The 25,604-nt window shown below is 38.8% G+C and overlaps 2 protein-coding genes across 3 annotated transcripts in view; both read left to right on the top strand.

Annotated features, from left to right (window-relative positions):
- The window catches only part of MAP3K1 (mitogen-activated protein kinase kinase kinase 1), a 57,727-nt gene extending 44,774 nt beyond the window's left edge, over nucleotides 1–12,953 (top strand). The window contains exons 11-20 of the mRNA XM_082300921.1: nucleotides 130–251; nucleotides 1,213–1,304; nucleotides 1,518–1,707; nucleotides 2,022–3,288; nucleotides 4,205–4,357; nucleotides 5,626–5,788; nucleotides 7,213–7,344; nucleotides 8,378–8,520; nucleotides 9,010–9,141; nucleotides 10,433–12,953. Of these exons, the coding sequence (XP_082157047.1) occupies nucleotides 130–251; nucleotides 1,213–1,304; nucleotides 1,518–1,707; nucleotides 2,022–3,288; nucleotides 4,205–4,357; nucleotides 5,626–5,788; nucleotides 7,213–7,344; nucleotides 8,378–8,520; nucleotides 9,010–9,141; nucleotides 10,433–10,582 (2,544 nt within the window). The 3' untranslated portion in view covers nucleotides 10,583–12,953. The remainder of the gene's footprint in view (nucleotides 1–129; nucleotides 252–1,212; nucleotides 1,305–1,517; nucleotides 1,708–2,021; nucleotides 3,289–4,204; nucleotides 4,358–5,625; nucleotides 5,789–7,212; nucleotides 7,345–8,377; nucleotides 8,521–9,009; nucleotides 9,142–10,432) is intronic.
- Nucleotides 12,954–16,142: 3,189 nt separating this feature from the next.
- On the top strand, nucleotides 16,143–23,343 carry SETD9 (SET domain containing 9). Of its 2 annotated transcripts, none has more exons than XM_082300865.1 (6): nucleotides 16,143–16,260; nucleotides 16,953–17,167; nucleotides 18,952–19,075; nucleotides 20,023–20,138; nucleotides 21,285–21,390; nucleotides 23,199–23,343. In XM_082300865.1, the coding sequence occupies exons 1-6, from the start codon at nucleotides 16,175–16,177 to the stop codon at nucleotides 23,284–23,286; spliced, it is 735 nt and encodes a 244-aa protein (XP_082156991.1). In that variant the 5' UTR covers nucleotides 16,143–16,174; the 3' UTR covers nucleotides 23,287–23,343. The 2 variants fall into 2 exon arrangements, with proteins under 2 accessions (XP_082156991.1, XP_082156990.1); XM_082300864.1 differs by having other exon boundaries at nucleotides 16,953–17,317.
- Nucleotides 23,344–25,604: the final 2,261 nt, after the last annotated feature.

Here is a 25,604-nt window from a genome sequence, read left to right as displayed (position 1 = left end):
ACATTTTGAACACAATTTATGTAGAACTTAATTTACAACTCTTCAATGCTTACTTGCATCTCTTTAAAAATAATAAAAATTGTTTAGCTAGTAAGTTTTAATAGGTATTGTTTTTTTCCTTTCTCTTAGAAAACTTTAAGAGCCATGCTGGTGTACACTCCTTGTCATACTTTGGCAGAGAGGACTAAACTACAGCGACTTCTCAAGCCAATTGTAGAGACGATACTAGTTAAATGTGCAGATGCTAACAGGTATGGTGTCTCATGAACTTAATTTTGGATTATTACTGAAATATCTTAAAGCTTCATTTGTTGCTGTTCATGTGGAACTAGTTGGTGTTAAAATGCGTGGATTGTAAATATATATCATTGTTTTGCTAGCCTAACTGCTGCTGGCAAACTTCTGGCTTGAAAGATGTAGGTTTTGAAGGCAAGTGAATGTATACTTTGTTTTCTTAAGGGCTTTTTCCCCCCGTAAAATAAAGGGCAGTCATGAAACAAGCCCTTCCATCTCTTTTGCTATTGATTTGGTCTAATTCTCATGACTTTCCTTAAAGACTCTCCTTAAAGCTATTAGCAAGTACTCCTCAGTAATCTTCCTGCTTCAGCAAAAGTTGTAACACATCTTTGCCATGAAGTAGTAGCAGTAATTTAACACTTGTGATTTGTAATTCAGAGTGTAATGATAGGAGATGACTATTCAGAGTGAATTGCTGTTGGCTCGAGTCTTCCTGTCCTAGGCTACCCTGTTTGTTCTGCCAAGCCAACCATTTCTTCTCCTGTACTGTAAACTAATGCAGAACTCCACCAGCTTGAGTTTCGTCTCTCTAGGTTTAGTTTCTAAGCAGCATTTCTTCTGAAACTGCAGCTAGAGATCCACCAGCAATAGTCTAGCAAGAGAATATCTAAAAGTAGTAAGTGAAATAGAACTGTTTTTATGCATTTGGCCACATTTTGCAAGAGAATAAGATGATTTGGGGTTTTGTTTGTAGATTAGTGATAGACATTACATTTCTGGAAGTATCCTTGTAAAAATGTTGCAACCATTGGTAGCTTACAAAGAGTGGATTTTAGAAATTTACTGGAATAAAGTGATGTGAAATCATTTTACATACAATTCCTAGCTGATGATTTCTTAAGTATAATGAATAGAATATTCTTCCTTGAAAGCATTTTCTAAAGGAATTCTTTTTTTGGTTTTAATTTCTTACAGTCGAACAAGTCAACTTTCAGTCTCAACGCTATTGGAGATGTGTAAAGGTCAAGCAGGCGAGCTGGCAGTTGGGAGAGAAATACTTAAATCTGGTAATAATAACTCTCCATATACAATTGAATTAAATTACAAGCAAATAATACTAGAATTTATCAAATACAAGCATGGCAAAGAGAACAGTATTTCAGTAGTTAGGAGTGGGGTTAATTTGGGCAAACAATGAATAATTCTGTATGATACAGTTCTGATCTTCATGTAGACTGTGAATCTAATACCTAATCTTCATTTTATTAACTTTCTTATAGGATCCATTGGTATTGGAGGTGTTGATTATGTCTTAAATTGTATTCTTGGGACTGAAATTGAATCTAGCAACTGGCAAGCACTGCTTGGACGACTTTGTCTAATAGACAGACTTCTCTTGGAATTTCCCAGTGAATTTTATCCCCACATTGTTTGTGGAGATGTCTTGCAGGCTGATACTGTAGTTGACAGGTATTTGCTTGTACTATGTGAATTTTACTCTTTGTAGTTGAATTTGTTGGTGGTAATTTCATAAAAGAAGTAGTTGTTCTAATTCCTGTAAACAAGTAACATATATTTCTATGCACTATGTGCTTGGTTTATGGAGTAAATAGTTGCATTTTAAAAAACTTCTGACCTGTGAAGCATTTTTGAAGCACCAATGCAACGATAAATCTCCTTCCTACTTCAGAACTGACAGCTAAATACATTATCTTGAAACGGCTTTTTTGGTACTAGTTAACTAGAGGATGTCGGTGTATAAAAGACTTCTTTTCTTTTTTTAGGTATAAGAAACTTCTCTCCCTCTTAAATTTCGCCTTGCAGTCCATTGACAATTCCCACTCAATGGTTGGCAAACTGTCACGGAGAGTATTTTTGAGTGCAGCAAGAATGGTGGCAAGAGTGCCCCAAGTTTTTGTAAAGCTGTTAGATATGTTAAGTGTGACAAGCTCAACGCATTATGCAAGGATGCGTCGACGTCTGATGGCAATAGCAGATGAAATGGAAATTGCAGAAGCCATTCAGCTAGGCATGGAAGAAATGCACTCTGGGGAACGCCGACATGAAGACTTTTTACAGCTACCTGTGCCAGATAACTCTCCAGAAACTACAGAAAATAATACTCCTAACAATACTGTCCAGTTATCAGGGAAGAGTGGGAAAGGTTTAAGTGATAGAAAACTGAGTGCCAGTCCAGATGACATTTCTGAGATGCTAGCTGGCCTTGCTGTGGGACTTCCTGTTTCATCAGTAACCACTGAGCAACCAAAACCAGCCATTCAAACAAAAGGAAAACCCCACAGTCAGTGTGTGAACTCTTCTTCCTCATCCGGTCATTCCCAGTCACTATTCCCAACTCTTCTGTCTCCATCAAACCCATCTGTACCAGCTGGCACTGTAACAGATGTCTCTAAACTCAGACCTCAGGGATTTGTTCCCTGCAAAATCCCCTCACCTTCTCCTCAAACACAGCGGAAACTTTCTCTCCAGTTTCAGCGAAACTGTTCTGAAAGTAAAGAATCAGAGAAACTTTCTCCGGTTTTTACCCAAGCCAGGCCATTGCCATCCAGTCATGTACACAGGCCAAAGCCATCACGACCCACCCCAAGTGATGTGAACAAGCAAGGAGAAACCTTAAAAAGCAGTATGACACTTGACCTGAATGATATTTCACAGTGTGAAGGCAATAGCAGTGCAGTTATACCAAGTGAAGAGACAGTGTTCACACCAGTAGATGAAAAGTGCCGGCTGGATGTTAATGCAGAGCTCAATTCCAGTATTGAGGACCTACTTGAGGCCTCCATGCCAACAAGTGATGGCACAGTTACATTCAAGTCTGAAGTTGCAGTTCTTTCTCCTGAGCGGGCAGAAAATGATGATACTTACAAAGATGATGTAAATCATAATCAAAAATGCAAGGAAAAGATGGAAGCTGAAGAGGAGGAAGCTTTAGCTATTGCTATGGCAATGTCAGCATCCCAAGATGCCTTGCCAGTAATTCCTCAACTACAGGTCGAAAATGGTGAAGATATCATAATTATTCAGCAGGATGTAAGTATACACATGTGAATTTTAAGTCTCAACTGAGGGTTGCTGAAATTATAAAGCAGTGCTTTTATGTTTCAAAAGTGATAGAAAACATGAAGGTGCTCAATACCCTTTCATAGGAAATGGAATATAAACAGTCTGCCACTTGAGGGTGCTAACAGAATCCTTCCATGTTATTACCAAATCTAGAGAAGGCATTTGGAAGAGAAACACCATATCATGTATCAACATTTAAAGTGACAAATAAAGAAGTGTAAAATTGGGGAAACCAGGAAATAAAACCAAAATTTTTAAGCAGGAGTAGAACTGTACTTAGTCCTAATGCTGATTTACTTTGAAGGCAATTGTACAAAACCAAACTAATGTCTGAAAGAAAGTCATAAAATATCTTGTTGTCTTCCTATCTCGAGAGAAGATGAGAGATACTTTAGTATTCAGAAAAAAAATACAAATGCATTTGCAAATAGAAAAAAGCTCAAGAAATAAGAACAGAGGAAGGGATATTTTATTTGTGATCCTTTGAGGTAACAACATGTAAAGCCTAAAATGGAAGGGATAAATTAAATAGGAAAACAACTTGATTTTGGTTCTGTTTACTGTAGGTGCAAGCTAAAGCATTAACTAGATGTGAGACTAGGGATAGTAAAAGAAGTCATGTTCTTACTTGTCTCCTCTAATCTTCCCTTCCACCTTCACTTAGTAACACAGAGGAAGCTCTGTTTCTGCATAGAGTAGGAGTATGTGGGTTACAGAATACTCTGGTGTGCTAATCTCAGCTGAGACCTATATAACAAGCAGTACAAAGAAGTGTAAGGGAGAGGAGAGGCATATAAGCTTGGGTATTTCCTAACACTTTAGAATGTCAGTATTTTAGATGCATGTTAGTAAACTTGGAATTGATTTTGAATTTAACTTGCAGACACCAGAAACCCTGCCTGGACATACCAAAGCAAAACACCATTACAGAGAAGATGCAGAATGGCTTAAAGGTCAGCAAATTGGTCTTGGAGCTTTCTCTTCCTGTTACCAAGCTCAAGATGTGGGAACAGGGACGTTAATGGCTGTAAAACAGGTAAATACTTCAGGAAAGTACCTCCTTTTCTTGCATTTGCTCTCACAAACCTCTTGTGTTCCTGCTTCTTCTACTCCCTGTCATGTGTTCTGACATAATACATAATTTAAAAAATCTCTATGTGCATGGTATTAACCATATACATCGAAGTTTTTTCAATTCTTAGAGTGAAAAAGCGCCCTTTTTTCTATGCCCATTTTCTCCCATAGTTCTTCAAGTGTGTTTTTGCTTCTATCAAGTTCATAAATTGGTGGCTGAGTTAGGAATGGAGCCCGTATGTCTTGATTCCAAATTAATGCCCTATTTGCAAGATAGCTATTTAAAACAGTTTCCCCTCACTTGTCAAGAATATTTTTCCTAAAACTTTAAATGGAGGAAATGTAGTTTAATGTTTGTTTCCTCTGATTCAACTTTGCTGACTGACTAAAGCCAACTTGGAGGCAAGTATTTCTTACTATTTAAATTAATGGATACAGAAGTGTGGCTGAGAAGAGGCCCAATGCTTCAGTCCATGCTGCAGTCAAGATTTTTGAAAGTTTTAGCTGTAAATTGTTCACACCAGAGCTGCCCTAGGGCTGAATCAGTGGTAACAAAATAGAGGGAATTTTAGTCCAAACACTCTCTTATCAGTTCTACAATGAACTTATACCTATGGAATTGATTGAATGTTTTGAAGTTGCTCAAGGAAAGAGTGTCTGCCACCAGCTATTTCTCCTTTGAAACTCTTTTGCTTGTGCAAAAGTGGGACTGTCCATGGAGAGATGATGATTGTGATGCCTGGGGGAAATTCCCTGCAGCATACCATTATTTCATAAATAGTATGGATCAGAGCTGAGTGTCTCCAGTTCCATTACTTCTGATCTGTCATGTTCTCCCCTCAGTTGAATTTATGTAAGAGCTTTAGTTATGAAATATTTATCATTAAAGTGGTAACATTTTATAAATAACACTCAGGGTCCTATTTCAGGTCTTATCTTTCTTCCTTTTCCTCAATATCTGGAAACCAAGGGTTTTTTTGTAGTTTAAACAGGAGAGAACAGAGATGTTTCCCCACTCTGTACTTGGAGAGGTTTTTGTTTGTTCCCTAGAAGATCACTCTTAATTTTCTGTGACTGTCTCAGATGGACATAGGTTCTCAGTTGATGGGGTTGGAGGTAAAAAAAGTAGTTCCAGATGGTGAAAACTATCCATTCTTTTTGCTGTACTGAAGGGGGATTACAGGACTTGTACTTAAATTAGGTAAGTCTGAATACCATATTTCAAAACAGGTGACATATGTCAGGAACACATCATCTGAGCAAGAAGAGGTAGTTGAAGCACTGAGAGAAGAAATAAGGATGATGAGTCATCTGAACCATCCTAACATTATTCGAATGTTGGGTGCTACATGCGAGAAGAGCAACTATAACCTCTTCATTGAATGGATGGCAGGTAAACAACTGGTGAAAATACCATTTGAGTCTTGAAATACATAGTTTCATAGTGGATTTTGCATCGTGTGAGGTTGTAAATTTATATTTTCATTGCTGTGTTGGCAATCAGTATAAATGTCTACTTACAGAACAGCTGAAGTGCTCACAGCAATATTCTTAGTGGTGCATCTTTTTGTGATTTGTAATTTTCCATGCCTAACCTGTCACACAGTTAAAGCAGCTGGAAACCCTGAGGAAAGATTCTATTACTTTTCCTTCCATTTCTGACTCCTAAGTGAGAAGTTGGAAATAAATCAAAATAAATTTTATTTCCAATGGAATGACTGTCTCTCAAACTGTTGCATTTTCAGTCTATCTGCGAAGCTTTAGGTTATTATTAAAAATGACTTTGCTAGAAAGTTTGGAATACCTGTCACTTAGTTTTGTCCCAAGGTTTTTCTTAAAAATTGTGTCAGGTGATATGCAGAAGCATTTAAGAACTGAAAAGTAAGTTTCAAGTAATAAGTAGTAAGTAGTGCATTTGGAAAAATTCATTCAAGTCTTAAATCTCTTAACTGGTAATTTAGTAAAAAATTTTGAAGTCTTTCTGTAATTGTTTGGAGCAGGGACAAGAAAATCTGTCTTTTTTTTGAGAAGTAGTTTTATTAATTTTATGAATGTGATTATATGTTGCTGCCATCCAGTTACCAAGATTAGATTTGGTGTTTTATACATCCTTATTTTCTGTGAAAGAAAGCATTGCACCTTAACTTATGGTCAGAGTGCTAACATGCAAAGCCCCCAACTATGTGTCATTACATGAAGTAGTGCAATAAATATTTTCTCAAAATTAAGAGTGTTAAACTTTTTAAGTGTAGTTTTTTTATGAAATATTATTATTTAGATAATGAAATCTCAGGAATTGTATTTACCTCATTTGAGCCCAGGTTATATTACAATACTTTGAGAGACAAATTGGAAATACAAAATCTTCAGAATCTGTTACCAGTTTTGGAAAATAGAAGAAGATACTGCTTTTCCTTGCTTGTCTGTGTAGTTCTATGTAATTCTTAATAACAAACATAAATGAAAATATTAAGAGAGAATTCTTGCTGGAGGTTGCACTTACCTGTTGCCCCAGAGAAAGCTAGTGTTCTGCTGTTTACATGTTAATGTGAATAGATAAAGTGTTGTTTTTAAGGAAGTATAAAATTATTAGGAAGCATGAAGACTTTTGACTTTAATGTGTACAATTCTATGTAGAAAGTAATTGAGGAATGAACTATGTCACTTTCTGCCTATGAAATTATTTTAATTTTTGGGGGAGAAAATCTAGTTATAATTTAGAAATACTAATACCAAGTTCTAGTTTTAGGATGTAGTGTTGCACTCTATTAACAGAAAAGTGTAAATGTTGATAGAAGGTACTGTTTTATCTTTTAGGGGGTTCAGTTGCTCATTTGTTAAGTAAATATGGAGCCTTCAAAGAATCGGTTATTATTAATTACACAGAACAACTGTTACGTGGCCTTTCTTACCTCCATGAGAATCAGATAATCCATAGAGATGTTAAAGGTGAGAATTACTAATAATTTCTTCTAAAAAGAAGTATTCAGAAAGCAGCATTTGTTTTGGCCTGAGAGCTGTTCATTCTCTAAGGTACCATCTCAGGAGTGGTATTTCTACTGGGTTTATCTGATCATTCTTGATCATTCCTAAGAAACTCTATTGCTGAAATTAATCAAAATGCTACTGAAATTAATCAAAATGTTCATAGCAAGCTTGGGGATATTTGCTACTTATGCCAACAGTTTAGAAAAATTGTCTTTCTCAGTTGGTTAAAATAAGATATGAAATTGCCATACAGTTTTAAAACTACTGCTATTTAAATTATTGTAAATGTTTTACACTGAAATGATAGTAAAGTCTGGGAACAAGCCAAGATAAAGAGGCCAGATTTCTAATGTATGGAAATACTGTGAGGAGTTTTCTTCCTTCATCCTAATTGAACATAAATACAGTTATACTCTGAGTAAAATGTGGACTTCACTGGGAAATACCAGTCTTACTGAACTTTTCCCTTTGATGTCACTATAGCTGTCCATGAACTAGAGATATATTTATATAAGTGGCAACGTATCGATGGCAAATGTTTGTCTTTATTAATTCTTTTTGAAATAGTAAAACTTTCAATTGCTCTATAATTCTCCTTAAAGCAACTCAAGGTTGCCTGATAATGAAATAACTTAAATTTCATGAGGAGCTGCAGGCAAATAAAGCCTTTGGGGCTTTACGTCACCATTTTCTTCCATTATACCATCTCCAGGCATTGTTCCAGAATCCCGTGTGTTTGCCCTACTTTGAAAGTTTGATTGCTTCTTGAAATCTCTCAAACAGCCTCAAGCTGTGTGCAGTATCATTCAGGCATAACAGAAAAGTGAGGTTATTAGACCGTATCCTTGATTTTTAGATTTCCTTGATACTGGGGTGGGGAATGTCAACCTATTTCATAATTTTGAAGTGAGGGAAGAAAAGTATCAAGTGTCTGTTCATCCTTTTGCCTTTAATAGAAAGCCAACTAGTAGTATTTTTATTGTGCTGTTGACAGGTGCCAATTTGCTAATTGACAGCACAGGTCATAGATTAAGAATTGCTGATTTTGGAGCTGCAGCCAGGTTGGCATCAAAAGGAACTGGTGCTGGGGAGTTTCAGGGACAATTGTTGGGAACTATTGCATTTATGGCACCAGAGGTAAGAAACCAATTTTTAAAGTTATTTCAAAAAGTTCGTTTGAACTCTTTAAGCTAATTCATGTAGCTACATAACAGAAAAATGCTGTATATGTTTCAAATGTGTTTTAAATGCCTTTGTTCTAAAGATGAGGAGTGATTCCAGCATGGTGATCATGACATTTCTTTCTTGCTTCCAAAGTTGTTTTGAGTAGTTTGCTGCAAGATACAATTATCACAAGTATTGTAACTAACGCCCAAATGACCATTTGCTCAAAAGCTAGCCATTGCAAGGTACTTTGCTTGGCACTTGGTCAAGTATTGTATTTACTATGACTAGATCTCTAGACCTGTATAAGTCTTGTGGCATTTACATCACTTATCACTCTCTTAGCCTGAAATGTTAATCTGAATAAACTTGTCCGATGACATTTTGGAGTTTACTTCTAAATGACTTAAAACTAAGAGACTTTGAAGCGTTTAATCTGAATTTTGGTGTCTGTCTGTTCAGGTCCTGAGAGGTCAGCAATATGGAAGGAGCTGTGATGTATGGAGTGTTGGCTGTGTTGTCATAGAAATGGCTTGTGCTAAACCTCCCTGGAACGCAGAGAAACACTCCAATCATCTTGCTCTGATATTTAAGGTGAGGTATTTTGTTACTGCCAATACACTACAAAAGATGTCAAGTAATCTTGTATACAGCAGTGTGAATTTTAGATGAGTGTGCATGTAGCAGGGGTTGTTGCAATAGCTTTTTTTTTATGTTGGAGGTGTTAGTACAGAAGCAATATTGGTACCAATATAACCGTACTTGCTTCTTTAAAAAAACCAAACAAACTGATACCAAAAAAAAGATAGTAATACAAAAATATTCAAAATCATAGAATCATGGAATGGTCTGTGTTGGAAGGGACCTTAAAGATCATGTAGTTCTACCTTCCCCTCCGTGTGCTGGGGAACCTTCCACTAGACCAGATTGCTCAGAAGGGTCTATTTTAAGTCATAAAAATACAATGTAACAGGCAAAAAAAAAAAAAAAAAAAAAAAAATAGGAATAGAGTTGATCTTTACATTTGGCAGAAGATTGGGATTTGAACTTTTTCTTACAATCCTGTAAAATACAGAAGCTTTATTTACTGTAAACTATTTCTGTGTGTATTCATATTTCACAGTGGGGAATGTCCTCTTGTAAAAGCCTAATGTTCCATGAACTGTAGGCATGAATGAAGAAAATACTGCTGCAAGTGAAGAAAGTGTTTGCAGAAAACAGACACTGCACAGCAGTACTCAGATATGTTCTAAGTAAAATCAGTTGTGATATGAGATGTCTTGGTTGTCCTGGTTCTCTGTCTCTGTGAAACTGGTGGTGCCACTCTAGTGTTCCCAGTCATCCTGCTTTAATCTGATCTAGATAAATTAAAATTAATTTGGTTGGGAGAGATCTGTGTCTTTCTGAGACATACTGGCCTTTGGGGTGGTAGCATAAATACAGCAAAGGCAGTGCAAGAAAGCACACCGAGTTTTAACATGTTGTAGTGTAACATCACTCAGTTTTAGCTCTCTCCATGATGACTTAATGCCAGTTAACAGTGAGGGCAGCTAGTAGACTAAAGAATGCCCATATGTGTGCTGTAAGAGCTTCTCCTATGGCCTGCTCGGAGATGATCACTACAGGATCTTGCTCTAAGAAGAAAATTTAGAGAAAAATATAAGGAGAAAGTCAAACTGAAAAGCAGTAAAATAAAACTGAAAAGCAATAGGACAACAAACTGAAAGAAGTAGTGTAATCTTCAATTGCAGTAGGAAACATACTGAACAGAGAAAAGTTCATAAATCTAACTCATCAGCTGAAATTAATCAGCTCATGGAATGTTTTTGGGGTAGAAGAGGGGGCTTAATCACTGACTTCTAAAAAGTTATTTCCCCTTGTTCAGATTGCTAGTGCAACTACTGCTCCATCAATCCCTACACATCTGTCTCCAGGCTTGAAAGATGTGACTCTTCGGTGTTTAGAACTTCAACCTCAGGACAGACCCCCATCCAGGGAGCTGCTGAAACACCCAGTCTTCCGTACTACATGGTAGCTACTTACGTGTAAGGCTGAAATACTGAAGAAAATGCTACTGAATATATAATAACTGTCTTGCAGTGCAGTTAAGCGCAGCAAATGATATTATTCTGCTGGCCTTAATGATAGATACATCAAGAGCATAAGGCCAGTGGAGGACCCTACCTAAGTATGTGATTGACAAATCAAGATCTTTACTTAAGCTCAGTATGCAACATTTGACAATTCATGCAGAGATTTGTAAACTGTGCCTTTTCAAACATCTGGCTCTATGTTAACACAAAAATATTTTCCTTAAATCTGCATGATTATTTAGCAGGTAAGTGATTTTTATTTTATTTAGAGCACTTTTTCAGCAATATTAGAAGCTGAGAGGCTCAAGATCTATTTTAATATAGCAATCACTGTTCAATTTCACATGTAGATGCTCTGCAATTAGTAAGTTTTCAGTACTGGTTAAAAGGACATTCTGTATCTGTCCCTTTTAATTACGTGATGTTCTCTGAGTAACAAATCCAAATATTGATGGAAACTTTAAAAAAAGCATTTTGCCTTCCTATGAAGTAAGAGCAGGCACTCATGGTTCACTGTGCATTTACTGCTGGCCATGTAATTTCTTTTGAAATCAAAGTTTGTTTTCTTTGTGTTTTTAACTTTCATGAAAAGGGGATATTTTAAAATAGTCTTTAGAAAAAAAGATGCAAGCTGTGTCATGGAATATTTTCCTGACACAAGAGTTTTAAAACCAGATTTTCTGGAAATCTGGGATAAAATGCCACCTTCAACAAGGATATGTTGAAGGCTCTGATAGTATAGGTTATTTAATAAACAAGATTGTTCTGTATAAAGCAACTTAGTCTGAATCATGCTAGAAGTTGTTGAGCCTTTTTTTTTCATATAGCAGTTTCTTCTGGCAAATCGTGTAGAGAAGTTTCATGTCAAAGGCCCCACAAACAAAGCTCCCATTAAAGTTTTTATGGGAGACTTTGGCATGTACTTCAGTGTGAGCAGGTGCCAAATGAGCAAATCTCATTCTTTGTGTAAAGAAACTGAGGTTACATTCTCTACTGATAACAAAGTTTTACCTGCTGTTTTCCTTCTGCCATACATCATCTATTTACTGTAGCCATTAGTGATATTTAATTTGAAAATGTTAAAAATATTACCGTAAGAAAGGTATTTATTTTAACAAGAAACAAACTTGGACTTGAAGATCAAGATAAAGTAAAATGTGAAGTAAAGCTTCACCTGTAGTGCAAAACTTGTCAGTTTTTAGGAGTTGTGGGGGTTTTTTTAAACAAGTTTTTAGAATTATTTTAAAGGCAGGTTTTTAGATTCTGATGCATGTAATTCTGAAGGAAAATGGCAGCTTTTTCTTTTGCTTTTTTAAAAATGGGGATCTTTTTTAATCTAATACTGATTGTGTTTAATCCATTTTGAAAAAAAATACTGTTCATGTTACAACTCTTCAGAAGCCAGTTGGATTGTTGGACTCAGACAGAATTGGTTATTTTCAAAGACTCAGGACAAACTAAATAAGCTATAGTACCTTAAAAGTGTATAATACAAATTGGAAGTTAAGACATCTTAAAGATAAGTTTACATGAATGATAGTGCTCATACTAATAAAAAAAAAAAACAACAAACAAACCCGTGTCATTAGTTGTGAATGTGTTTCTTTTGGAAATACTACATTCCTTTGTTTTTGAAGATTGGCAGACTTTGAAGAGTTAAAAAGATAATACCGAAATGTGAAGTTTGGTAGCTCTGTTTTGTACTTGACTTTTTTTTGACCGCTTTAGAATTTCTCATTCTAATAAGATTGTTTCCAAGTCTTTCTTACGTGCAAGCTTTAAAGGATGCACTCTTGCCAATTCATGTACTGGAAGATCAGTTGTCAGATTAATACTGTTTCTGGCAGAAATGTAAACTGTATAAACTGATGAACCTCAGCTAATCAGTATTACTATGTAGATCACCATGCCTACCACATTTCAAACTCAAACTGCCTCTTAGGTGTCCAAATGCATTTGTTTGAGTTTGCATTTCCCTCGGCTTGCTGGTAATTGTGGTGTTTTTAAAATGGAGATGTGATGTAATATTCTTATTTTCTTTGGATCAAAGCTGGACTGAAAATTGTATTGTGTAATTATTTTTTGTGTTCTTAATGTTATTTGGTACTTAAGTTGTAAATAACGTCTACTGCTGTTTATTCCAGTTTCTACTACCTCAGGTGTCCTATAGAGTTTCTTCTACCAAAGTTCACTTTCACAATGAAATTATATTTGCTACGTGACTGATTCCTAAGACTTCCAGGGCTTAAGGGCTAACTTCTATTAGCACCTTACTGTGCAAGCAAATTTTACAGAAATCTCTGGGTTAAGAAATTTGGCTTCATTGTATCCTTTGTTATTTTAAATATATCAAGATATTTTAATTAAAAGTTTTTACCCCATTGAACCAATTTTATATAGTATAATTTGTATGTATTTTGATGTTTTTTGTCTTTATAGTAAATAAAAGTTTTTGAACAAACTTTGTCCTTTGCTTACTGTGAGATAAACACATTCGTTTTACTGATGGGAATAAAACATTTCTGCTACACTTCACTGTTTATACACAATTTCGTACATCACACTTGATATATCAAGACTTAGTTTCTAATATTAAATGACACAAGTGTCTGAGTACTGGCCTACATATATATATGTGTATATGTGTGTGTATATATATAGGGCGAATTAATAAAGAATGCGTAGATAAAGGGCAGCAACAAAGACTGATTTTTTTTTTTTTTTTTTTTTTAATTAATGATAAAGATAGGAACTTCTGTTATGACAGCAGTGTTTTCTGTGAACCTCACTTGATTGTGCCTTTAGGACAAGAATTAAATGCCAGAATTTTGCATTACTGCAAATGTAACAATTACCTGTTCAGGTGAGCTGATTTGGTTAGGTCAGTTCTGAAGCAATTGAAGTGTATGTGGGAAGTTAATCTGCTGTTTTATGTTTTTGGTGAAATGATTCTGTTGCTTGAGATTTTAATAGCAAACGTAAGCCTTTCCTTATTCAGGCAATCCATGTATTGCAAAGCTTGGGCTTCTCTTTCTGCAGATATTTTTGAAATTTAAAAAATTAATCTATTTTTTTTATAGAAACAGATTTCAACTATTGATTTTTTTGTGACTATAGATTCTGTATTTTGAAGGATTGCACTTTTTTATTATTTCCATTAGTTATGTGACTTTCTGCAGATAGATACTAGTATATCAATTCACCAGAAGAAAACTGACAGCAGAAATCTTCAGATAAACTCTATTATCTGATTTCTAAAATCAGGCAAATATACTACCTGAAATGTCAGGAAGGAAAACACATGGCAAGGATTAAACAGGAGATAAACTGATTATAATGTATCTTCCTTTATCTGATTTACTATAGAAGTTCTGAATCCTGCCGTAGTATGTCGTAAGGTTGCAGCCCCCTTTTTAGGAGCAAGGGATGACAGAGATCACCGGTGCCCGGCAGATGGCAGTGAATTTCAAAGACACCTACTCAGGGAACCAAGTATCATCACGTGCACAGGGCATGTTCTGTTCTTCCACAGGCAAATGGTAAGTTCTATGCCTGTTGTGACTTCTCCAGTGGGAGTAACATCTCATTCCTGCCTGAGGGTCATAGGTTGAAGTCTGGTGGTGGTTCATCTTCACAAGTTCTCACTCAAGGGTACGGACTGGCTCCAGAACATGTTGGGAGTGTCACAAGGGTCACGTATGTCCTTTCATCATACGAAAGTGGGCAACTTGTGTGCGTGGCTGTTGTGACCTGACAGCCCACCTCCCAAAGCACTCTGTTTCCCTTACTAACTTGCTTAGTCTTCCTTAATGACTTGAGTCACGCTGTGACTGTCTTGCTTTCAAGAGCCACAATATGCATGTGTTGTGGTGAACATGTGTGTTGTTTCCTGGTTATGGCACACAGCTGCTGAAACCCAGAGTTTCAAGTATTGATGAGACCTTTCTTCCGTGTAATTACCGAGGAAGGCCGCGAGATGGCAGGGAAGCACTTCGCGCCAGCCACTGTGCTTTTTCCGCATTTTCCCTCAATTACTTCAGTTTGCAATAGCCCATTGCTCAGCTCCTCTTCTTGGAAAAGATTGATTTCTCTGTTTACCCCAAAAACAATTCTGAAACACTTGCTTAATATTTTTTAAACTGCTTTCTGAATAATGTAAAATACATGCATAAATGTTTTTATTTTTCCAATTTATTGGCGGACTTAAACTGCAGCTAAGGAGCAGAATCCAAAGGTAAAAGTTTTATGAAACTAGGTACCCAAGCAGCCAACAGTGGCCAAAGATGATAACAGTACCCTTATCTTTACACGTCAAGTGGTTTGTACAGAATGATTTGGGGGCCATTGCTAGTTTTTGAAGATGAATTGCTGAATGGTTGTTTTTCTTACTAGATTTCTTTTTTAATTACATTAGAGGTAAGTGTTGATAGAATGTAGCACCGAAAGGGCTCGTGTTTGTAAATGCTCATGGTTTGTAGTATATTCCTTCAATCTGTCTACTTCTGTGCTGCTGCTTGCTGTGCATCAGTCAGCAGGATGCACCTTCCAATCTACAGTATCTTATGATGCTACTAGTTATGATTCATGTCTCCTTGTTGTCACAGTCACAAGGCTAAAGTGTGGACAGAAGTGTAACAGGTCTCAGGTCTGAAACCGAGCCACTCTTTTTATGACATGGATCACAAATGTTAACGAGGAGCAGCTGAGGGAGCTGGGCGGGGGGGAGGCTCAGTCTGGAGAAACAGAAGTTCGGATGTGACCTGCCTGAAAGGAGGTTGCAGCCAGGTGGGGATCAGCCTCTTCTCCCATGCAGTAGGACGCGAGGACATGGCCTGAAGCTGCTGCACAGGAGGTTCAGGTTGGACTTTAGGAGGAATTTCTTCACAGGAAGGGTGATTAAACAGTGGAATGGGCTGCCCAGGGAGGTGGTGGGATCTGGTGCCTGAGGTGTTTAAAGGGAAGATTGGACGTGGCACGGTGCCACGGTGGTGTTTGGTCTGATGATCTTTTCCAACCTAATTGATTCTGTGACCATCTGAGGCACTAACAGCCCTTAGCATAGCTAGAAGCAGTCACTGGATTTTGGAGAGGTGATCTGACAGTGCCAGGAGTGATCTTTAATGGCTGCTTCTAGATAATTTTTTAACCACCTTTTAATCGGATCTTGTCGTTTTGGATCGTTCACAGAAGATGCAATAAACATTGTTCGGAGAGAGGTGTGCGTATTTACGTCTGTAAAAATGTGGGCCCAGGAGCCATGCGTCTTCACTCCGAAAGCCGGCAGCTCTGCCCGTTCTGGCTGCCGCGCGCCATTACCCGCAGGCCGAGCGCGAGCCACGCCCTCACCGTCCGCCCTCGGGGGCTCCCCGCTCCCGGCCCGGCCGCAGCTCGGCGCCACCCCGGCTGCTCGCAGCCAATGGCAGCTCAGGACACAAGCGCGCCGGCGTGTGTCCGGAGCTCGGATTGGTTGGCCAGTTTGCGCGGGCGCAGCGGTGCAGGGGGGCGGTGCGCGGGGCCGTGTGGGAGCGGCCGCCATGCTGCGGGAGCTGCGGCGGCGCTGGGGCTCCTACAAGTATCGCTTCGTGCCCTGGCTCGCCCTCAACCTCCGCCGCCAGCGCAGGTGAGGCGCGGGAGATGGCCCCGGGCGCCAGCCCAGACCCCGCTGCCTCGGGAGGGTCTGGGGCGCCGCAGGAGCTCACTCGGGTTTGTCATTCAGAAGTGCTTCAGCATTGGTTGCGTCTTGGCTGGCATGAAATTCGTAGTCAGATACTTTAAAATGGTGTTTAACGTTGAAGATAGATAGATAGATAGATAGATATTTCTTGTTGGTAGGATGTGTATGCCCTATTTTAATCATAGAAGTAGTGTTTGAATTTAAATTATTGCGACGTGGTTATAAAGAACAAAATTAACTAACTATATTAAAACCTTCCTCGCCCACATAATACTTGTTTCACCTCATTTAAAGTGCAATGAACTTTTTTTTTTAAATAAACATTATGATAATTATGTTTCATTTTTGGTGCATTTTTCACTGAGAGCTCAGTAGGGTTTAACTTACTTGTAAATACTCAGAAACGATGGTTCTAGAGCAGAACAGGTATTGGTTTAAACAGTCTTTTTTAGTGTTTTTTGTGTTAAAAACAGTGGTTGGAGCTAGAAAAAAGTGGAAAAAGTGTGAAAAAAGTTTGGGGGTTTCTGAAAGAACAGTGCATCTGAGTTACTGGTGCTGCAAAATTGCTCTTCTCTATTTAGGAAAGAAGTAATACTAGTACATGCTTTTAATTTTAAAGTATTTTATTTTCTTTACAGGACCCTTCGATATGTTCCTGAAAGCTCTCAAGACAAAATTATTGCTGATGAAGATGTCTTTCAAACACTACTGAAAACATTTAAAGCTTTATTCATAAATGATTTCAGTAGACAAGCAGATATTCTGACCTTACTTCCAGAAGTCAAGTGTCAATATCTGGAGTTACTGACTGTGGAGCAGAAGCAGTCAAAAGTAAATTCTTGTACTCATCCGGGTCAGCACGTGTTTAGTCCTGAGGAAGTTTTGTTTAACACACTTGGGTTCACTGTTGGCAGGGATCAGAGTTCCCTGGTGTCTGCTGGAACTGGAGTCTTTGTTACCAAAGGCTTTGTACCGAAAGGGACGGTTGTGTCTATGTATCCTGGTAATGGAATGTTTTTGTTTTTATTATGTTAGATGGAACTTCTAAGCATCTGATCATGGAATGCCAAAGATTAACACTAATTTTTATTTTATGGGTTTTATTTCTGTCACTCCATAACAAAATCACCGGTTAAGCTGCATGAGAATATTTATAAACTATTTAGAATTATTTTGGAAATAAGAAAAACAATATTGGGAAGAATAATTTTGTTTATCAAAAAAAATTCAGTACTGAGAGTGATTTTCCAGCAGCTACAAAAGTTGTTCCAGATTCTTTAAACACAAATGTATGGGAGAAGTTTCAAGTAGATGAAGAGGACAGTGTCATTCCTTGGGGTTTATGTTTTGGTTCAGGATCTGAAAAATGAGGTTTTGAGATCTCCACACAGGTCAATAGACAATTGCATGAACTTCAAAGTATGGAAGTACAAATTGGAGAATGAAAATAAAACCTTCATTTAGCATAACTTTATTCCATAAAGCATGTTTGGAAAAAGCAGTACTTCTGTCTTCCTCATTTCTTGGAACTGTGTTTGCATACATTTCTCAAAAAGGTTTGTAATTCTGTCAGTATGGCTAAGCTAGCAACTCTGCTGAGTTGCTTTGGGTTTGTTTCTGTTTCATCTGTCAACAAAATCATTCCCTGTGGTCTGTGGCTTGTGCCAGCAGTGCAGGATCCGGAGCAGCCCAGGCATTCACTGGTTTTTCTGAGTGCTTGGCCATTACCATTGATTACTTGTGAACTGACTAATTTTCAAGTGACATTGAGTGAGCCTGCCACTTTTCGCATCTCACTTCAAATTTCAGGCACATACGAAGTGTGAGCATAGGCTCATTCAGAGTCTGCTTGAACTGCTCTTCTGGCAAAACAAGAGAATGGGCTGTTGAAATGCCTTTTCAGGTTAGTGAAGGCTGGGGATGGGACCCTGTGGATAGGGACTGCAGCCTGCCTGTGCTTGGCTCCTTGTGAGAGCACAGTACAGGATATCTGCAGTGCTGCTGAAGACATAGTGGGTGTGAGGGATGCAGGACAATGATTTCGTGAAAAATGACAAGCCAGTCAGTTGTTTTTCTGTGCTTGGAAGTCATGGCAGATTAAATCCTCCCCTCAGATTTGGGAAACAGTCTGCTGAAATAATTTTTTCTTGGTTTGTCATTTTCCAGCTCCTGGACCAAACAAAATCCCTGGGGTAGTGGACGGAGGTGTTTCAGATTATTTGCTGAAACCCTGTGTGCTTTTCAGAGTCCCAGCACAGTAGGATCAAAATGGCTTAGTATCTTCAGCTGTGTTTTCCTGAACAAGTATCCCCTGATGTTTTTGTCTCTGAAGCACACCCGTTGGCTGTGAGGCTTTATCTTCCTCTCCCAAAGATACTCAATTCAAGTCTTCTATGATTTCCTTGGAGGCTTCTTTTTTTGGAATATATCAGCTCATTTAGTTGAGAGGGGGTTTTTTTACATCCCAAAAAATTGTGTCTGAGAGCTTGTTGGTTTACAAATATCAGTGTCACTAAGTGAGAGGGAACTTCTCTCCCCCCACTCTCTCTCTCCTTTGAGTTTCTGTGTGGAGGGGTCTGAAAGCCCACTCTAACAGTTAACTTATTTTCTTCTGAAATAATATCTGTCTTGTAACAGGTACAGTATACAGAAAACATGAGCCCATCTTTTTCCAGTCCCTTGGCAATCCCTTTATTTTTAGGTGCATTGATGGTGTCCTTATTGATGGGAACGATAAAGGACTGTCCAGATCAGTGTACAGGTAAGCAAAAGAAATAGAGGATTGTTATTCATCTGATTAAAACAGGGGTACTTCTTGTTTCAGTTCCCTGTTCCTTACCCTGAGCTACATGTGATTGTCATCCACCTGTGCATATCTCATAATGCAAACACCACAAGGGTGGGAGATGATGGATGTGACCCATTATGTACTTGTGTCTTCATCTATAACACCAGTGAGATGCATTTTGAGGTACAGAGACTTTCCTGTACAGAAAATAGTTTTAATAAAGCAGGAAGTAGCATAAAAGTACTGAAATGTTTCTGAGCTGTTAATCAAACCTGCCCAGCTTGGTTCATCAAGTCTGACTCCCTGCTCCTTGCAGAACTAGCTAAAACCATATGATTAAGAGCATCGTGTACACAGCCTTGAACTGTGACAGACTTGGTGCTATGACTACTCTCCAGAGGAATCCAGTGGCCAGCCACCCTCTCAGTGAAGAATCTTTTCATAATGCCCAGTCTGAATTTCCCCTGACACAGCTAACCTGGACTGGTTTGGCTTGCCTTAAAATACAATTTGTTGCAATTTTTGTTTAAATATGAAGTGAAAAGAACTAGTAAAATGGTATAATACCAGTTCGAATATTAATACCTACCAGATTTTAATTTCTGGAATGAGTTTGAAGCTAATATTGTAATGAATCTTTGTATTTTTAGAAGTGAATGAAAGGTATTGACACTTCTCTAATGGTAATGTTTGATGTTGATTTTGGGAAGAGTGTATGGTAGTTTTGTTCAGGTTCTTCCACCAGTCTGAAGGACCCCATAGAGTAGTGGGAGCTGTTGGTCTATGCATATGCCCCCCACCTCAGGTGGGTTAGGCAGCTGTAATGTTATGCAGTGACTGTGGCCATTCCTGCAGAGGAAGTAAGATAACCTGTTAGCCAAAGGAACCACAACCCATGCTAATGCTGTCAGGCATTTCAGGTCTTGCAGCAGGAGAGATCAACTTGGCCCTTTTCAAATGAGTGATGAGAGCTGGCTCACAGCCACCCTGCAGAACCCGCTGGCAGTGGGACAGTATGTCAACAACTGCTCACATGGTAAGTTGCCAGGTAAATTTTCCACGTATGAGTTTGGCTTTATATATATATATATATATATATATATATATATATATATATATATTATTTTGAAGGTGACACAGAGAATAGGATATTTATCTTGGGGGACAGTAGTACTATTTAAAACAAGCATTTAGGAGGTAAAAAGTTTCTGAGGCTTTTTGTCACAGCTGAGTGTTGGAATAATTCATTGCAGCAGCTCTTCAAATATGCTCGTTCTTTTCTCATTGACCCCCCAGTTTCCCTCCTGGTATGTAGGATGAAAAGTACACACCCCAAAATGTGAGATAGTGGGAAAGGATATCTGGCAAAGTACCACTGGACTGAGACAGTAGAGAGCTGCAGATCAAGTTCCCCAGTATGGTTCCAGGAGGTTTCATGAGAAAGCTACACACAGTGACATGTACAGTAGGATTCTATCACTGCTCAGTTTGAACTGTAAGATTTTTTTTTAGACTTCCTTACGTTTGTGCACAAAATATAGGAAACTGTTGGTGTAATCTCACTTGTTGGACCTGAAGGGAACTATTTATTCTGTCTCATTGTTGATCTTAAGTAACTCATGGAAATGTTTGTACTGTGCAGAAAATGTAATTGATACCATACTCGGGTTCTAAGTGGCTTTCATAGCCTGCATTACACTAAAGGTGCCCTGCCTCCAGGTAGCATTCAGAAAGGTAGCTGGAGGAGTAAAATGAGGATTCACTGGCACAGAGATACAGGGCTGTCCCATGAAACTGCTTTTTTGAAGTCCTGTGTCTTATGTAAATGGTGATTTTCTCCTTGCCTTTATTTCTGACATGTTTTGCCACCAGGAAATTTTTTTTCAATAATTTTTTAATTGTAAAAGCAAACATTGTGGTTTTGGAACATTTGGCAGTGCTGTAAGCTACCCCTGGCACTTGAGCAATTGTGCCTCTTCATAGACATGTTGATAATTGGGCAAAGCTCCTATAGTTGATTGTGTACCTCTTGTTTAATTCAAAATAGGACTTCAGAGGAGTGCAGTACTTCCCAACAGAGGAATGGTTTTCAGGCTTGAAGCATCTGGTACTCCTGTAGCAGTACATTTGATGGTTTTACACATCTTTAAGCCCTATCTAATAACTTTTTTTTTATTCCTAGAAAAAGCAGCAAACGTGTGTTATCAAGAATTTGATGTGCCAGGACATTTTCCAGTAGAACTGAAACAGTATCTTCCAAACATTGTCTACAGCCATGACATAGAGAGGTTGGCAGCAAATGAAAAAGCTTGTAGATTTGTATGATGCATATTGCATGTGTAAAGAAAAGACAGACATGATTAAAAAATAACAAACCATATGAGGATGAATTACACAAGTGTGCAACTGTATGGGAGAGTTACCTCTCTGAGCAGACTAATTTTAATTACAAGACTCTTCATTTATTATTCCACGTAATCACAAATGAAATCAGCATAGCTCTGAAGACAGTTTTACAAGCAGTTGTTGCACTATAGTGCAATTCTTCTGAATTTCATAAATTCCATAGTATTACAATACTGAGGTTTTTCAGTACATATTTCAAATCTGTTTTAGCCTTGTCCAATCAAACTTACTCACCTTCTGAGGTAATTCGGATTTAGGCTTCTTCCTCTCTGTTCTTCATGTCTGCTGCTTATGTGACAAATAAGCAGATGAGTTTGCAAGAAGAAACCTAAAATTGTATTTATACAAGTGAAGTACTATGCAATATAAAGGCACAGACTTACAGTACAGTTAGTAAAATTACAACATCCTGGTTATGACCTGAAAGTCCACCTTTTTTAAGAGATTAAAACACTTGGGAATCTTTCTCAGATTATCCTCTTCATTTCAAGAATATGTAAGAATCGTAGAGCAGAGCATCTGAACTTTTAATGTAATTCTGGAGTTATTTAAATACTCTGAAATTTCATTGGGAGAAAGTTATAGTGCATATTGGAAAAACTACTTTTCTGATTAAACTTAAGAGTTTGTTGAGTCAAGGTTAGAGATGCATTTGGAATATGCAGATAATTAAATGAATGCTAATAAAATAAGCAGTAGGACTAAATTCTCAGGAAGCCTGGATGCTGTACTTGAAGTGTGAAAGCACATAAACTGTGGGACTGCTTCAGGAAAGGGGAATTTTGCTCTTGCTTGGAATCTGTCCAAGAAAATACAGTCTTCCAGTTATCATTTCTCCCAGTGTACAGCCACCAGACAAAAGATCCCATTTACTTCTAGGTGCTTATTTTGATGCTGATGAATAAATGCTGACAACATAGATAATCTGGTTTCTAGGTATTGCTGTGTTTTATGAAAGAGTTCTCAGTACTTATCTGCCTTGTTGTTTTGTGTGTTTCAAAATGGCCTCACACTAAATTTTTAGTAGTAGAGACTTGGGTTGATGCTGTTTTCCTCTTCCTGGTTTGTCAGTATCAGAAGCATGTGCTCTCCTTCCTAGAACAGACACTTCAGCTTTAGGGCATGGTCATTTACTAAAAGGAAATTTAGAGGGGTGGGTTTCTGCCTACCTCTGTGAGAAACTGCCTGCCAGCACCTGATTTCAGCCTGGAGTTCATGGATAATTTGACACATCACTGCAGATGGCAGCAGGTTTCTGGTGCAGTTGGGAGCTGTCTTCCTGGGTGGTGCTGGGCCTTAGGAGAGACACTTTAGCCAGCCAGCACCTGCAACAGGCGTGTCCTCAGGAGTGGCTTCTGCTGCATCAACTTTGCTGTAGCTTTTCCTCCTGTCTGAGTGAGGGTGTCTCTTGAAGTCTTGACTAATTCTTTTAATCTCTGAATGATTGTGTGGAACAATTAAGTGGAAACATATTTTGCATACCCACATAGGCTGTGGGTTTTGGTAATAATACTGCTTTTGCTTGTATTTGCTGTCTGTATTCCAGTGTTGTTTTTCCATGTTTCTTGCCCTGTGTTATGCGTATTACTCACTAAACTAATCTAGACACTGGTTCAGCTTCTTGAAATGAAGAATTAAAAACAAAGCAAAATATAGCTGTTCACTTTTACATGTTTTCCTTCTTTTACAGCCACCTGAGGTGTGTAGTTCTTGTCTCTCTCAGAGACATCAAGCAAGGAGAAGAACTTTTTTCAAATTACTACACTGTTGTCAGATGAATTGATAGCTTCAAGACAGAAGAAATATGTGTCAATAAAATATGTATGGTGCCTGTACTTCAAGCTTCATCATTTTTGTGTAAGGGAGAACTGTAGTTTTGCCATCTAGAGAGCAAGCTGTAGGCTTGAATTTCTCTGAAAAAAGTCCGCATTTGATGCATAGGTGAAGGTTTAACCATTTACATCCTAAGGTACTCAGCTGTCTGCTGTTGTTGATAGTTTTGCATATTGGTGTTCAGCTGTTCATAAGGTAGTTCATAAAATTAAAACCTAAGTTTTAGACGTGTCATTTAATCTACTAGATTGCACAGTTCTCTGTAACTGGGACTGTTACAGTATTTTTCCATTTAATTTCCTGTGCTTAGAATGGACACAGCTTGTAAAAATTACTTTCCTCTTGAATTTTATAATAATGTATTATGCTAATCCTCATAGCTCCCAGTAGTGACTACATCTTGTTCTGGTATCCTTGAAGTTGACCCCTTTGGTGTCAGCTTGCTTTTAAAACACACAACAGTGCCAGCAGTTGTCCTTCTCTTGTATGAAGGCCATTTTGGAACCATGCTGATGGGCCCCTCAGCTGTGCCTGCATGGTGCACTGTCATCCTGAGGCCATCTTGAGCCGCTGGTTTAGCTGTGCCTGCCTGGATTAGGAGGAAACACGTATCCAGTCCTATTTCAGCGATTCACTGAAAGTTTCCTGGCATGTGGCAACTTCCATTGCTTTGTTCTGCAAGAGGACTTCATGTTGCAGTGTAGCTGGAGGAAACAATGCCAACCAAGGCTGCAGCATATTGTTTAATGAGTTTCTGGTATAGACAGGGCCAACTATTCTCACATTAATTTTTGCTGCTGTCTGCAAACTGCCTTCAGAAAGATGAAACCAGTATTTAATGCAAAAGTCCAAGCAAGCCTCCCAATGAATTTGAGGTTGGCGTAAGCTCATGGGAGAGGAGGAGCTGGGAAACGATATGCTCTTGTGAACTGGGTGGTGGTTGGGGCAGCCAGGGTGCCCTGCTTAGCTGCTGAGACATCATCTCCTTTTCAGAATGCAAAGCTTTGTGGTGTCGGCATTACTTGGTCTGCTTCCGAACCTGAACCTTGACTGTCACGTTCATCTGAAAGTCCTTCACTGCCGTAGGACCCAGGCTATTTCAGCAGGAGTTAACTAGCAGAGCTCTGAGGTAGTGGCATCTGGCTCAGCATGGGTTGTGCGAGTTTTATGGTGATGCTCAGGGTGTGGAGTGAGTTCTAGTGACATTCCTCGTGGATTAGTAAGGGATCAGAGGAATGATCACCAGTCTACTGAAGAAGGTCATCCACTATGACTCCGAGGATCCCTTCTCTCCTGAGCTGACCCTTCTCCCCAGCTCTCTGGGAGGTTATTGGGACCTCTTGGTCTGTGGAAGAAGCTGGACGTCAAGGGCACATACAGTATTCCTAGTGTATGGGCTGTAGTTCCCCAGGCAGCTCCCATGGCACTCTGGAAGGAGGAGAGCGGGAAAGGTGTGAATGTGCATGCTGCTGCTTATTTGTCCTTTTTCCCTTGCTCTTAAAGCTGCTGTTCTTGGCTACTGCTCGTTATACCCTCCTGTGAGCTGATCTGACTTGCTAAGCATGGTAACACCACTACCCCGCCTCTCATGTTGTGTTCTATTGCAGTGAGGTGAAACAGCTCATAGAGAGGCCAGAGTGAGCAAGAGAGCAGGAAGCCCATAGGTGGTGTCAGAGTTGCTGATTTGACTCCCTGGATCTTACAAAGCTGTGCTGTCCGACAATTCTATTTTGCAAGTAAAGGTGATGCTGTACTTGCTGGATGTCTCACTGCCTGCCAGGCTGGTCTGCTCCCTGCTGCATGGTCCACCCTGTGCCAGTTCTGGAGCTCACCTGGCAGCACAGGAACTGCAGCAAGAGGGAGTGATGGTGGTTCTGCCACCTTAAAGGACTGTGCATGTTAGGCCTGTTGGCACAGAAGGCAGGCACGTTCCAGCCACAGCAAAGGAGCAGGTGGGGATAAGCAGCCATGCTGCAGGGCAAGAGCGGGAAGTTGGCAAATGTTGTCCTGATTTTCAAGGAGGGTAAGAAGGAGTATCCAGAAACTACGGTTCTATCAGTCTCACTTCAGTGTCCAGTAAAAAATCATGAAAAGATTATTCTGGGAAGTATTGAAAAACAGCTGGAGGATAATGCAGTCACTGGTCACAGCCAGCACGACTTCATGAGAGGGAAAGTCCTGCTTGTTGAACCTGATTTCCCTTTATGACAAGGTAGCACACATAGTTGATCAAGGGAAGCTGGTTGATGTGATCTTCTTGGAT

The sequence above is a fragment of the Coloeus monedula genome (assembly GCF_965178545.1).
Source record: "Coloeus monedula genome assembly, chromosome: Z".
NCBI classification, from domain to species: domain Eukaryota; kingdom Metazoa; phylum Chordata; class Aves; order Passeriformes; family Corvidae; genus Coloeus; species Coloeus monedula.
Note: the sequence above shows the minus strand (reverse complement) of the source record. Positions and strands in the feature narration are given on the sequence as shown.

Coding starts and splice junctions, on each gene's coding strand:
- SETD9 (XM_082300864.1), top strand. CDS start 16,175: ATGCTGCGGGAGCTGCGGCGGCGCTGGGGCTCCTACAAGTATCGCTTC. Junction 20,139..21,284: donor TGTCAACAACTGCTCACATG/GTAAGTTGCCAG, acceptor TTTTATTCCTAG/AAAAAGCAGCAAACGTGTGT. Junction 21,391..23,198: donor TACAGCCATGACATAGAGAG/GTTGGCAGCAAA, acceptor CTTCTTTTACAG/CCACCTGAGGTGTGTAGTTC.